Source organism: Myxine glutinosa, chromosome 8 (assembly GCF_964187855.1).
Source record: "Myxine glutinosa chromosome 8, kmMyxGlut1.1, whole genome shotgun sequence".
In the NCBI taxonomy this organism is placed as follows: Eukaryota; Metazoa; Chordata; class Myxini; order Myxiniformes; family Myxinidae; genus Myxine; species Myxine glutinosa.
The window spans coordinates 94,037,547-94,052,616 of NC_136268.1; the positions used below are offsets into that span (position 1 = coordinate 94,037,547).

At 42.7% G+C, this 15,070-nt stretch overlaps 1 protein-coding gene across 2 annotated transcripts in view; it reads right to left on the reverse strand.

The window, feature by feature from the left end:
• Positions 1-15,070, reverse strand: part of MAPKAP1 (MAPK associated protein 1) — a 327,283-nt gene that overhangs the window by 243,898 nt on the left and 68,315 nt on the right. For both annotated transcript variants that reach the window (XM_068124857.2, XM_068124856.2), the window contains exons 2-3: positions 6,017-6,106; positions 2,233-2,378 (exon numbers count right to left, since the gene is read on the reverse strand). In XM_068124857.2, the coding sequence (XP_067980958.1) occupies positions 2,233-2,378; positions 6,017-6,106 (236 nt within the window). The remainder of the gene's footprint in view (positions 1-2,232; positions 2,379-6,016; positions 6,107-15,070) is intronic.

Genomic DNA, 15,070 nt, shown 5'->3' on the forward strand with positions numbered 1-15,070 from the left:
ACCAAATAACCATTATACCACATATGGCCGTAAGTGAAACCAGCAGTGACTTTTTTTTGTATACTAAGTCAAGGCTCATGTAAGAGCTAACACATATAACATATAATAAAGGGAGCGGGAGACAAGAGGGGGAGAGAGAGGGAAGTATGATGTAATTGTGAAGAAGAACAAACAAACGTGTATTTTATATTGGATGCTTGATAAATTCTCAGTTTCTTCTTCTGAAGCTCTATTTTATTACAGAGTCTAAGGATCTTGGAGGAACTCAAACAAAAAAAAATTAGACATCCGTGCAGACAAATACACGAGACAATATCGGACTTGACTTCAGACAAACACAGCCACGGAGCTTGGTGGCAGTGACATAACATCCCAGGGCACTCTGGGTACTGGCGACACCATCTTTGTGACGTCTCACTTCCTACCGCAGGTAGTGGGGCAGTTAAAGAGAAATTCTGTCCACTCCCTGCCCCCACTGGATTATCAACCCAAAGCATTTGTCCATGCTCTACCCCCTAAATGCTCAGTGTCAAGTGTGGAAGCAGCACTGCAATTTTTAAAGTGTTTTTAAGTGTTTTAAGTGTTTACGGTATTACTCGGCCATAGTTGGAATTGGACCGTCAACCTTCCAGACTCAGACGAGATGTTCTAGCCATTATGCCACAAAGTCTTGTTTTAAACAGTAAACAACCAAAATAGCCCAAGCTTTTTGCTTATGTCACAAAAATCCGTAGTGTGGATGCAGTCAATGGAACTGGTTGCTCCGTGTGGGGGTTGTGCTATACAATGCACTACAGATCATTCCACTCCGCATGTGGCTATATAAGAGGAAGCATGCATGGGCATAGTAGTTGTTGCAGATTAATGAGTGGGGAAACAACATCAAGAAAAGAGGAAGCACATACAGGCACCAGGAAGCACATACAGGCACCAGGAAGCACCAGCCTGTTTGTGAAGCAGCACGAACCTGTTGTGCCTCACTACCACATGTCCGTTTGCTGACACCAACATATTTGTGCACCTCCATAGCCTGCACACACGCCTTCGCACAAAGATGGCAAACTACATGTCTTGCCAGCAAGTAGGCAAATTCAACTATCTCATCTCCTCCGACCCTCCCCTCCCCCCTGATCGCCTTCCCATATTTTCTTTACTTGTCCCAACTTCCTTCCCCTTTCACTTTGCTTGGGGTTGTCCTTTGAATCCCACCATCCCCATCTCATCCCTTGTGTGTACACCAGGCTTACTACATTAGTTGAAGTAAGATTTGTGCCCATTGTGAGTGTCCTGTAAAGGCCCGTCGGCAATAGTGTCTTCATGGGGGTTAGCAATTGCTGTCGTTGTCTGAGGTAAATAAATCAGACAATCATCGTTTGTAGCATGGCCTCATGTGGGCAGGGCTTCAGAGGCGTGTGACACTTGGCATTGGAGCTACACTTTGAAACCCATGAAAGTAGACAGTATTTCATATAGACTTAGGAGAAGGAATTCTTCATAACACTCTCCATTTAAAATAAGAACAATATGAATGCCGTCAGAAAGTACCATCTATAAATATTTTAAGGACTGTGTATATATATATATATATATATATATATATATATATATATATATATATATATATATATATATATATATATATATATAGAAGTGTACGCTGGATCAGCACGTCGCTGCGTCCGTGGACGACTCCTCAGCACCATCCCGACACACACCACTGTGTGTGCTACGGAATGAGGTGTTTTACAGCGGCCAGAGTGCAAATCCTGCCACCAACCTCCTTGAGAGAGGACCCAGTACCCTGGTACTCATTTTGCCAACCTCGGAAGGATGACAGGCTGAGTCAACCCCACCTGGTATTAATTCAACAGCTGAACGGGATTCAAACTCAGGACTTTAGGATCCCAAGCCCGCCACCCTATCCATTAGGCCAACACCAGGTTATAATGTGCATGTGCATGATCCTGGTATTTTCCCAGAATAAAAGAAAGTAGAAAGAAAAAATTCAATTTTGATGAGCATCATTGAAAAATAGAGACAAAAAAGAGATAGACAAAGATTATACTTGATTGAAGGAGGACGGAAGAATAAAATCAATGAAATTCATGGACTAATATATTTAAGAACCTCAGAATGCAAACATGAAAAGCAATTAGATTTGATTTCAAGAAGAAATAAAAGTGTCAAATTGTCTTTAAGTCTATTTCATAAAGCAATGGTGTACTGACTGACCTTGCCATCAAACTTTGAGAACTCATTGAAAGGATTGTTGAGCTGCTGGGGACACTGCTCCAAGCGCAGAGAAAGCAACGATGGACCGACAGGCACCGACCGACCATGGAAATCTTTCCTCTCGAATGCTGAGGTCACCTCTTCCTCTACATGAGAACAGAAAGCAGGGAGCAGGAAAAGACAATTGGAGGTAAAGGCTTCATGATATTAATAGTAGGATTAAACAAGCTGATCACTTCACACTGACAACAGTAAAATGGGATTTCAAAGGACTGCTGAACCTATTTATCAGCCACCCAAACCAGGACGTAAGGAAGACCCGGCAGAAAGACAAGGTTGCAAGCATAAACACACACCTTAGAATGAGGTAATGGAAAGATCTTAACAAAATCACCTCCAACGCCATTCTTCCATGCCTCATTAGGATAGTACTGGAATGAATGATCGTTTTAAGGCCATTTTCCCCGCTAGAGCGGGGGTTAGCCTTGCGGGCCCCATGACAATCATGGTTCCCTGTTTGAGGCAATGTTTTATGGCCGGATGCCCTTCCTGACGCCAACCCTTGGTCGCCTCTTACGATGCGCAGGGATACGGTGTACCTATTCTAAATCGGGGTACACACCGTGATCATTCATCCCAGCAAGCTGGTACTCAATTTGCCGACCTCGGAAGGATGACAGGCTGAGTCAACCCCCCTGGCGTTAATTCAATGATCGACCGGGATTCGAACCCAGGATCCTAGGATCCCAAGCCGGCACCCTAACCGCTAAGCCAACACCAGGCACCAGGATAGTACTGCAATATTAAATGCATATTAAATCCAAAGCCCAATCAGTAACACGCTGTCTATCTGACCACCCATGCTCTGCCCAATGGGTCCAAACATATAGTGTGGGACACCACTAACCATTTTACAGCAAACAATGCAAGCAATAATGACAAATGATGACAAAGGGAAAATCAGTGTAGTTTGTGAGAAAGGGCACGTTAAGATCACCGAGTGGACTACAACCCAACGGATCAATCTGGCGATTTCAGCATCAAATCACGAACACCAAAAAAAGGAGATTTGTTTTAAGATGACGATTTGGTTCATAAATCATACCTGCATGGAATGACCGACAACAAGTACAGTGCATGGAACAAACCAGGCAAGTAACATCTCTCTGATATCCCCAATAATAAAACATCACAAACAGAGCAATGTGACATTAATGCTATATCATTGCGAGCAAATCATACAGAGGGCCGGTCACCTGGCTCCGAGTCCCTGTCTAATAAGCGTGCTTTGTTCAGCGCAGCGTGGTGCGCAAAAAGGGTCCAATGCTATCTCAAAGGCCTCGAGAAACTCTCACAGAACTCAGATCAGAGTTTTGTGAGGGTTTCTCGAGGCCTTTGAACTCATGTCAACATGTTTAAATCCAACAAACTATGTGCATGCATGAACACTTCTTCAAGTACTGATACGTGAGACGAAGGTGCAGATTAAATCCACCAGCACAACTCAAAAAAATATTGCATTGATGGACATCAAAGGATAGACCACAGCACTAGCATTAAAAGACCCCCAGTACCACACATATTATTTACAGCAATGGCCATGTGCTGCACTCCCTGCATTCCAAGCAGCATTACCATGCGTTATGGCACAATCTACTTTCCTATAAAACAGGCATTGATCCATCATAGGGGTATCTGTAACTCACACCTCCCCCCCTCCCTCCCCTAACCTACCCTCCCTCCCCCCACCTTTTCTACCTGTGACCTTCTTTTGCAATTCTACTTTGTTTTCAAAGTGCAGTTGAGGATTCCCAAACTGTAACTTCCTTACTGTAGCAAGCACTTCGTTCCCAATGGGCATGGCACAGTCAATAATTTTGCCAACTTGCGCAAGTGCAAAACCGCCTATGTAAACAATATCGCTTCTAGATTTCTATCCCAGGGCGTGACTGTTGCGTTTCAGTATTCTTCCACAGATTTTGCAATGTTCCTTTTCATAAGCTTTCAGTTCAAAATGTCCACCAGGAGCAACAACAACAACAACAGGCATTTTAAGGCCATTTTCCCTGCTAGAGCGGGGGTTAGCCTTGCGGTCCCCATGACAATCTTCTCCATTTTGCCCTATTTTCTGCATCTCTCCTTGTTAACCCCCTTGCCCGCATTTCTTCTTCCACCATCTTTAGCCAAGTCTTTCCCCATCCTCTACTTCCTTCTACATTCATCTCCATCACTCTTCTCAACCAGTCACTTTCATCCTTCCTCAACACATGACCAAACCATCTCAACCTGTTCCTCTTCACAGCATCAATCACAGGCTCTATTCCCATCGATCATCTTTCGCAATTCATCATTTGTCTTCCGCTCTCTCAACGATACTCCGCACATCCACCACCAGGAGCCTTCAATCATGAACATTCAAACAAAATTGTTATGCTTAACTTCCTCATCACCACCACAGATCTGTGTTTTAGATGGTGAAAAATTATTTGCATCATTCCTGGATGCAGCGAAGATTTCAACTTTGTGGACTTGACTCTGTTTGCTTCCTCAACATACAAAACAAAGAAGATCAAAATATGTTATTTCTGCTTCATCATAACATTGGTCTTTCGTGGTGTAGTGGATACACGTTCATTTCGATATATAAACGTGATACAAGTTATGAAAATTGACGTTCGTTTTATTATTCAATATCCACAATAAACCCCCCTACTGACATTAATATCTCCTTCCCCTTTACCCATTTCATTTCCTGGATCCATTGTTGATGTAAAACAACCTCAAAAGCTAATTAACGCACTGGCTCTTGGATCAAGTGTTATACAATCTATATATTTTAATGGGCAATTCCTTTTATTCCACAAGGCCTGTCATTTTTACATGTGGCTTCATGCTGTAAATGCGAGATATGCGCATCTGCGTGTGTGGCGTGCCTTTTCATGTGAGCTGGGATCGGATGTCATCTTCCTGATGTCAAAAATGGAAGAAACACTTACTTTGAAAATGTTACAGTGATATTAACAGCAAGCATAATCGCCTATTCCCCACAGATGTATAACAGAAAAACTCAATGGGAATATTAATGGTGATGGAATTCAGCAGCTAATTGCCACAAACGACAGTAGAGCTCATTATCTGTGGTGTACAACAAAGCACAAAACATCAAATGTGCACGGGGATCACTCCATCTGAACCCACAGGTTGTCATTTTCATACAGACAGGCACATACGACACGTAAACACTCGTGGATTCTTGGTACAAGTCACACTGGGGTGCATTTACTACACAGCTTTATGCAGAACAGCCAGTTATGGATGTGTCATGTGTGGGAATGTGTAATGACGTTTTAAAAGCTTGATGGAAGGTTCAGGTAGCTTGAATAGAAATGCAACTGTGTGGAAGAATAGTTGGGTCACATTGAGTATCTTGTCATTACCCGACTTGCTGGTGGAGACGATTCGAAAGTGCAATCTCACAAAGGGCATTCTAGAGCAGAAACAGAACTGCAATCAAAAGCAAAATGTAGCCCGGTGTCGGTTTAGCGGTTAGGGTGCTGGCTTGGGATCCTAGGATCCTGAGTTTGAATCCAGGTCGATTGTTGAATTAACGTCAGGGGGATTCACTCATCCTGCCATCCTTCCGAGGTCGGCAAATTGAGTACCAGCTCACTGGTAATTGGGGCACTGCATCGGCGGCACAAACGCGCTTGCAGAGAAATGATGCAACGAGCAGCCACAGGCTGCATACGAAACATAAAAACAACCAAAGCGAAATGTTTCTCACCCAACATATTTGACGAAACATCTTTCCAAGGCACGTTCTTGCATTTCACTTGATTCTGGCGCTCTTTTCTCAATCTCTCCAACCGTTGTGCTGAGGAATGAAAGCCATGGGAGAGGGACATATAAAAGGGATGAATAACACTTGGTATCCCCACACATTTTGAAAGAAAAGAAAAAAAGGGGGGGGGGGGGTTATTGTAACCAGCTCCATCTGTCTGTCCACCAGGCTATCTCTGCCTAAACAGTTGTGCAGAAATTCACCAAACTTGGTCGTTATGATGACTACATGGCAATAAGGTGCGAGAGCAGTATCAATTTATCCCCCTTGTGTGGATCAATAGGGTAACATTTCAGAAGTACAATTACAGGCACATTTTAAAACATTTTTGATGAAACTTTGTATTTGCAATCAACCTTGAGGGATGCATTAAATTGAAATATGTAACGATTTTTTTAATTTTACCCCTGGTTCATGCTCCATTATGGGGACTTGAGGTTACAGGGGTCAAAACAAAAGATTTTTTAACTCAAAATTTGACATTCCTGGTGAAACTTTTTGTCATCTTTCAACTTTGCCTTAGGTGGGAAGGAGTGTGGGGATTTGCGATGGCGTGCCATCGACTTCACTTCAGTAATTGTACATATAAAAATGTCACTTCCACCTTCAAAAGACGGCATATTTCAAATGACAAAAGCACAGAATGTAGGTAAAATGAATGAATGAATGATCGTTTTAAGGCCATTTTCCCCGCTAGAGCGGGGGTTAGCCTTGCGGGCCCCATGACAATCATGGTTCCCTCTTTGAGGCAATGTTTTTATGGCCGGATGCCCTTCCTGACACCAACCCTTGGTCACGCTCTTACGATGCGCAGGGATATGGTGTACCTATTCTAAACCGGGGTACACACCTTCGTCATTCATTCCAGCAAGCTGGTGCTCAATTTGCCGACCTCGAAAGGATGACAGGCTGAGTCAACCCCCCTGGCGTTAATTCAGCGATCGACCGGGATTCGAACCCAGGATCCTAGGATCCCAAGCCGGCACCCTAACCGCTAAGCCAACACCAGGCTTAAACCAGGTAAGCTGGTTAAAAATAAAAATCCAAAGGAGTCTTATCCAAGACTTATCGTGTGCTCCATCAAATAAAACCGAATCCATTTCCAGAAATTCCAACTCAGTTGATACCAAGGACAGGAATAAACACACGACAGAGCATTACTTTCCAGGGCCACCGTGGTAACAGGCATGAAATAATAGGTATTTCAGCAAAAAATAATAATAAAAAAATTGGTTTAGAATAAAACAAGGCATATCAGATGAAATCCCAAAGCATTTATCAAAACATATTAAGGATATCAAACGGAATGCAGGTGGCAAGTCTCATAAATATTGTGTAAAAATAAATTTGTTTTGAAGAATGCTTTTGGCCTCACATCATTCTCACCTACAACGTTATCCAAAGGCGTGTTTTTCAAACAATTGCATTACAACGGAGGAGCATTGTTGTCGTGATTTCTTTCCACCTTGATCTATATGTTATAGCCAAACTGTACAGACTTATTAAAATCGAGTCACGTTTATTCAATTTTTGCTCTTGGGTGGTTGGGGAGAGGGGTGGGGCGCCGGGAGGAACAGCCCGACAATAGGACAAAAGTGAAGTTACGCCCAAACACAGTGAAAGCAAACGCAGAAGGGTTAAAGCATATCTGAAGTGGATATCGGAGAGTGAAGTTGTATTTCAAGGAAAGATATTTGTGTTTACGGTGTACCCACCTCATGTTGTCGCTGCACTCTCAATAATGCCAGAAGCAGAATTATGCGATGTCGGTTCAAATCCAAATCCAAATCTCCCACTACCAGCCCAGCCAATTTGGAGCATGATGGACATCTCTACAGTGCAGGAATCTCTGAGTTTTCATTGGTGGATTCGTATGAAACATTGAGGGCGAAGACAATGGAAAGTAGGAAAATGTGGCAAAGTGGTTTGTGGAAGAGAGGATATAGATGATGGAAGCAGGGAAGAATATCATGGATGGATGATGCAGTGCTCTTCTTTGGAAGCAGTGTGAGCATTTTTTCGCCAATGTCGACACGGGGGCCACAAAGGACGATTTGAATATAAACATCTTTAATGAGTGCACACCTGAGATTAAACCTCTAAGATGAATGTGCATCAGTGAAAAAGCAAAGATGATGGGAAATAACTCGATTCTGCAGATAGGCCCCACAATATTACAATACAGCAATATAGGGGCACAGAGAGTTTTTGATGCAAATCCGTTGCAGATTCATAAAATTCTCATTTATTAACCAAATTGAATAAACCGGTTTCATGTCGTTCACAAAAAATGGAAAGTCTAAATGGTGAACATTATCACAGAACATGCACAATAAGAATGCACCGGGTTTTCATAACTAAGATTACCACTTCAAAAGGCCATACTTTTGTGGAGAAATTTATTGCATCACCAACAGCTGTGCTCCCAACTCATCCACACTGAACCTTGGGCCAATAAAGTAATGTCTACTAGTCCAACATCACACAGTTTCATTCAAGCAGGATTTGTGCAAGACAAGAATGACAAATTACTCGACCCCAGATGGATCACAAGTGCAGTTTGGTATGATAGAAGTGCAGTTAAAAAAAAAAGTTGAAAATTAACAATTACCTCAATATTTGGGATTTCTGTTCCATTACACAGACAAAGAATATCTGGAACATTTAAGGATTACAACGAGAACGGCACTCGGTAGAGCGGTAGAGCGGTAGAGCGGTAGTGCCAGGCTGAACAGTTTATGTTTTGTATCTCACTGATAGGCCGGATCTGGATTCGGACCTGAACCAAAGTCTAATCGGCTTGTTCTTGTCACCTAACCAACTCATACACGAGGTTTTGTCATAACTCAACCACAACTTTTTGAAATATCGTGCTATATATCGTTTTTGGCCCCATCTCTCAATGTTCAAAAATCACTTAAAATAAAAATATAAAATTCTCGTCTCCGGATCTGGAACTTCACCGAAATTAAATCCATTCTTCCTTTTCACATGTTTCGTCCAAATCCTTTCATAGCATGTTGAGATATTAGTGTGGTATGAAGTGTAATCCCGTGCGATTTGCGTGCTAAAATTGATTTTTTTGCATTGTTGGATTAATTCGAGGTCAAAATATTGAAAAATAATGGGGTTCAAATTTTCCGACCCCCGGACCCCCCTTTTATGGGGTGTTTTGTTTCCAGTGACCCCCGGGACTGACCATGCGACTTTCTCCCCTAACAACTGAGAGATTTTATCGATCTCGGGGTCGTTAGAAAGGTTTTCGATGACGCTAAATCCATTTATGATACTTTCGAAGCGACCGGAAGTGGCGATCCCAGATTTCCATTCACCAAAGATGCTACGGTCAAGGTCATTTCAATTGTAGCAATAAACTTAGGCATGTAATACCTCTTTTTTATGGTTTTCAGGCACAGGAAGACGTTTGGTGCAGTTATTTTTGCGATCTAGATGCCCTGTTGCTCGATCTAGATGCCCGAGATAAGGACAAAAAAGTATTGGTAAAATGCTCAAGGCTTTTGTTTTTTTGTTTTTCAGAAAGAAGGCTGACAGAGACTAGTACAAAACCATCTAGAGGTCATGTCTGAGAAGAACAGCGTGTGCATCATCTGCAATGAGGGAGCTACATCAAAGAAGAGACTGATAAACAATCCTGATATGATTGGCGAACTTATTTATTGTGCTAACGAGCGACTGTCTTTGGGTCAGGGTGATATTAAGCGACTTACAGATCGGTTAGCTAGCTTAGGTGAATCTGAACGGAAATCAGTATGGTATCATAGCGAATGTCGAAAACCCATCGTCAACACAAGCATGATTGAACGGCTAAGGGTTAAACGAGTCCGGTTTGATTCTCCTGCATGCCCTGCGCGTGGGCCTGGATGACCTTCCAGTGTGGCTGATTCTACCCGGCCTAAAACAACAAAAACCATCCCGAAGGAAAAGGTGTGTCTGTTCTAGTCATGTAGCTTTTGTTCTAATAACATATCAGAACCTCTCCATCGCGTTTACTCTGACAAGATGGGTGAAAACTTCCTCGAGATAAAGTTCAAGACTCAGGATGACCGCATCAGAACTTGCGTGTCCGAGTTAGAAGACGCTGGGGATGCCTCTGCTCTTGAAAAATACTATCATAGGAAATGTTTACGATACGCGCAGCGCACTTTAACGCGAAAAGATCGTAGTAATACCCAGCTTATTGGCTCTCTATGTGATGAACAGTTGCTTCTCTCCGTCCAAAATACTCTTACTGCGGACGATCTTACTCTGAACATGGCTGAAGTGAATGGTGCATATTTGTCCATTTTGAAGAGGTATAATGTAGAGATCAATCAGACAACCAACTACCGCAGGCATTTGAAAAAGCTCATTACTGAACGGCTTCCGAATATCCAGTTCGTCCAATCACTACGCAAAAATGAGCCCGACAACCTCGTTCTTTCACTGGCGGTTAGGAAGGCCATGCAACTGAGGTCTGCACAGCTGGATAACGACGACACAGTTGGCAACTTGAAGAACATGGCAAACATTCTAAGGGAAGAGATAATGCAGCATCGAAGCTGGTCGTTCAGGGGAATGTTTGAAGACTTTGAGAATCCTCCACTTCTCCAGTTCTTCCTCACTCATCTCCTATTTGGCCGTCATGTTCTCAAAGTTTCTGAAATGCGCAATGCACAAGTGGACAAAACTGTTGATGTTGCTTGCCAGTTTCTCGTCCAGAATACTCGAACCGATCGCCAGGTAAAGCATCAGCCAAAACAAAACGAATGTCATTCTTGTCATTGACGCCATGGCTGTGGTTCAGAGTATGAAGAAAACAACGATAATGCGAAAGCTATCGGACCTCCAAGACGCATTTATCAAGCGGATTGAGTACATGATGACAGGCTACAATGAGGCTCGAGTGGTATTTGATCATTATCTGGATCAAACTCTGAAGAACAAGACGCGCCAGAAGAGAAGTAAGACCTCCACAGAATATGCCATCCACCCAGATATGAAGCTCACAATGTCTCTAAAGGAGATTCTGTCTGCATCAAGTTCTAAGAGTAAACTGACTTCTATGTTCGCTCAGGGTTTGTTGGAACACTTCTCCGGTAACAATACCTTCAAACTAGTCGTCGTGTCCAACACCAAGATCAAGGGTCACAATTTTGAAGAAGATCATTCACACGAAGAAGCTGATACACTGATACCTCATCAAGTCTTGGCTTCTATCGCTGAAAGTGCTGAGAGATACATATGTGTTTGGTCACCCGACACAGACGTCCTCACGCTTCTCCTGGACCTGGTCTCTTGTGGTCGTCTTGGAGCTCAAGCTCGTCTGAAGTTTTTAACTGGTAAGGGAACGAAGTACCGCGAAATTGATGTGGTGGACCGAGTTGGAGTAATAGGTCTTCGGAAATGTCAAGGACTGATTGGACTCCACAATTTCTCTGGCGCTGACTGGGGTGGGAAATTCATGGAAATCACCAAGAAGACCTGGGTTGGTGCCTACATGAAGCTTGATGAAGATGATCCTGCCATCAGCTGCTTCCGGGAGCTTGGTGAGGGTCCTATCCCGACCACGCTGACGAATGGTGAACTGCCCTCTCAGGTCAAGGATTTGGAGAAGTTTGTCTGTCGCGTATACTGCTCGACCAGTCCTACAACCCTACCGGCGCTTAGATGGGAACTATTTCGGTCAAAAAACTTAGAGGGAGAGATGTTACCTCCTACTCGCGCTGCGTTATTGCCCCACATCCATCGCGCAAATTACATCGCCATGCGGGATAAATCATATACTACAAACTGCCCGACTCTGCCTTCTATTGAACAAAATGGATGGACTGTAAAGAAAGGTCTATATGTTCCGGTGGGATGTCTCAACCTCCCTGCCCCAAAAGCTGTGATTGAGCTTACGAAATGTAAATGTAAGTCAAGCTGCAAAGGCAGATGCAGTTGTTGGAAGAACGGTCTTCCATGCACTCCTCTATGTAAATGTTGTGTCGATAACTGTGTAAATTTGGTCAGAAATGATATACATAGCGAAGACGTTGACGAATAATCCGTCCAGTAGTTTAGTTTGCATGATTCTCGGATGTGTTATCTTAAGAATTTAGAGGAATTGTGTTACATTTCTTAACTACTTGTGTCGATAATTGTGTACATTTGGTAAGAAATGATATAGTTAGCGAAGATTTTGACGAATAATCCGTCCAGTAATTTTAGTTTAAAAGCTATTTAATTATCAAAATTATCTTGCATGATTCTCGGATGTGTTATCTTGAGAATTTAGAGGAATTGTGTTACATTATTACATACTTGTGTAAACAAAAACATTTTGTGACATTAAACAAGCTAAACACACATAGTTCTGTATTTATATCATTTGTAAGACTTTTGCTATTTCGGTAAATATTTTCTAAATTTGACTAAGAATGGCTTCAAAACGTAGATTTATTTGTGACTGGCCAGTCTGATCGCAAAAATAACTGCTTCAGCCGTCTTCTCGTGCATGAAAACCCTCATAGAGTGGTACTATATGACCAGGTTTTATCGCTACCTTCGAAATGACCTTCACCTTGGCATGGAACCTAACCGGAAGTCGGGGATCGCCACTTCCGGTCGCTTCGAAAGTATCATAAATGGATTTAGCGTCATCGAAAACCTCTCTAACGACCCCGAGATCGATAAAATCTCTCAGTTGTTAGGGGAGAAAGTCGCATGGTCAGTCCCGGGGGTCACTGGAAACAAAACACCCCTTAAAAGGGGGTCCAGGGGTCGGAAAATTTGAACCCCATTATTTTCGAATAAATTGACCTAAAATCAATCCAACAAAGCAAAAAAATCAATTTTAGCACGCAAATCGCACGGGCGCTGTTTTTCATGACACCTCATACCACACTATATATATATATATATATATATATATATATATATATATATATATATATATATATATATATATATATATATATATATATACAGTGGAACCTTGACTTACGAGTGCCCCAACTTACGAGTTTTTCGAGATACGAGCCGTCGCTCGGGCGGTTTATTGCTTTGAGATGCGAGCCGAGATCTGAGTTACGAGCTTTCGCCACCCGGTCACGTGGTTATCTTGCCGTGCAAGTACAGTATCTCTGTCGTATAGCGCTGCATTTTTGTTTTCGCATGTTGGTTATTTTGAGTTTACGCCACCAGGTGGGTTCTGGTCACGTGGTTATCTTGCCGTGCAAGTACAGTATCTCTGCCGTATAGCGCTGCATTTTTGTTTTCGCATGTTGGTTATTTTGAGTTTACGCCGCCAGGTGGGTTCCGGTCACGTGGTTATCTTGCCATGCACGTACAGTACCTCTGTCGTATAGCGCTGCATTTTTGTTTTCGCATGTTGGTTATTTTGAGTTTACGCCGCCAGGTGGGTTCCGGTCACGTGGTTATCTTGCCGTGCACGTACAGTATCTCTGTCGTATAGCGCTGCATTTTTGTTTTCGCATGTTGGTTATTTTGAGTTCACGCCGCCAGGTGGGTTCCGGTCACGTGGTTATCTTGCCGTGCACGTACAGTATCTCTGTCGTATAGCGCTGCATTTTTGTTTTCGCATGTTGGTTATTTTGAGTTTACGCCGCCAGGTGGGTTCCGGTCACGTGGTTATCTTGCCGTGCACGTACAGTATCTCTGTCGTATAGCGCTGCATTTTTGTTTTCGCATTTTGGTTATTTTGGAAAATTTCATGTTCATGTCGAACATTTCATGTTCATGTTCATGTTTTCATGTTCATGCCATGCCAGGCCACAACTTGTTCAGAGTGCCGGCGATAGCTCGCCTTCTCTTTGTGGAAAACACGGTGAGATCCTTAACATCCAACAACTAATGGGACGCAAACGGGGCGCCCAGTTTAGCGGTACACACATTGATGAATCACCCTGCCTGTGATTCACCCATGACAGGTTATAGCTGGGTCGGGATTCAAACCCAGGCTGGACAGTTTAGCCTTTAGAGTCAAGTGTGCGTACCTCCAGTCCAGGCCATCCTGCCAACTTGTATGCTGCATACAGGTGAAATATAAAGCGCGAGATATTTTTATATATACTGCATATTTAAAAAAAAATTGGTGTGGTTTTTGGCGGGCTGGAACGGATTAATAGCATTTCAATGCATTTTAATGGGGAAATTTGATTTGAGAAACGAGCAATTTGAGTTACGAGCTCGGTCACAGAACGAATTAAACTCGTAAGTCAAGGTTCCACTGTATATATATATATATATTTTTACAAATTTTTACAAATTTTTTACAATTTTCTCGATTTTGGCTCGATTTTTACAAAATAAACTTTTTCTTGAAGGTCTGAACCGTGCGCTCAAAACGATACTGAGTTTGACCCTGAGAGAGCCGTTTTGCGCCGGCAAAGGCGCCTTGTGTGACGTGAGGACCACGTCGTGCTGCATAGATTATCATAAATTATCATATCATTATCGGCGGCGTTATATATCATTAGCGCTATACGACAGAGATACTGTACGTGCACGGCAAGATAACCACGTGACCGGAGCCCACCTGGCGGCGTAAACTCAAAATAACCGAAATGCGAAATCTAAAATGCAGCGCTATACTACGACAGAGATACTGTACGTGCACGGCAAGATAACCACGTGACCGGGTGGCGAAAGCTCGTAACTCGGATCTCGGCTCGCATCTCAAAGCAATAAACTGCCAGAGTGACGGCTCGTATCTCGAAAAACTCGTAAGTTGGGGCACTCGTAAGTCGAGGTTCCACTGTATATATATATATATATATATATATATATATATATATATATATATATATATATATATATATATATATATATATTTATATATATAGTTACGGACGTGGTTAGATGTTATTTACCGAGCGGTGGTATTGCCGCGACCGAACAGTTATTCCCCGACTAGACCCCGATTCCACCCAGACGTTGACCAAATCGCGCTATGCTAAATCAATGATGGAAAGGACACAACGACTGGGATAGATG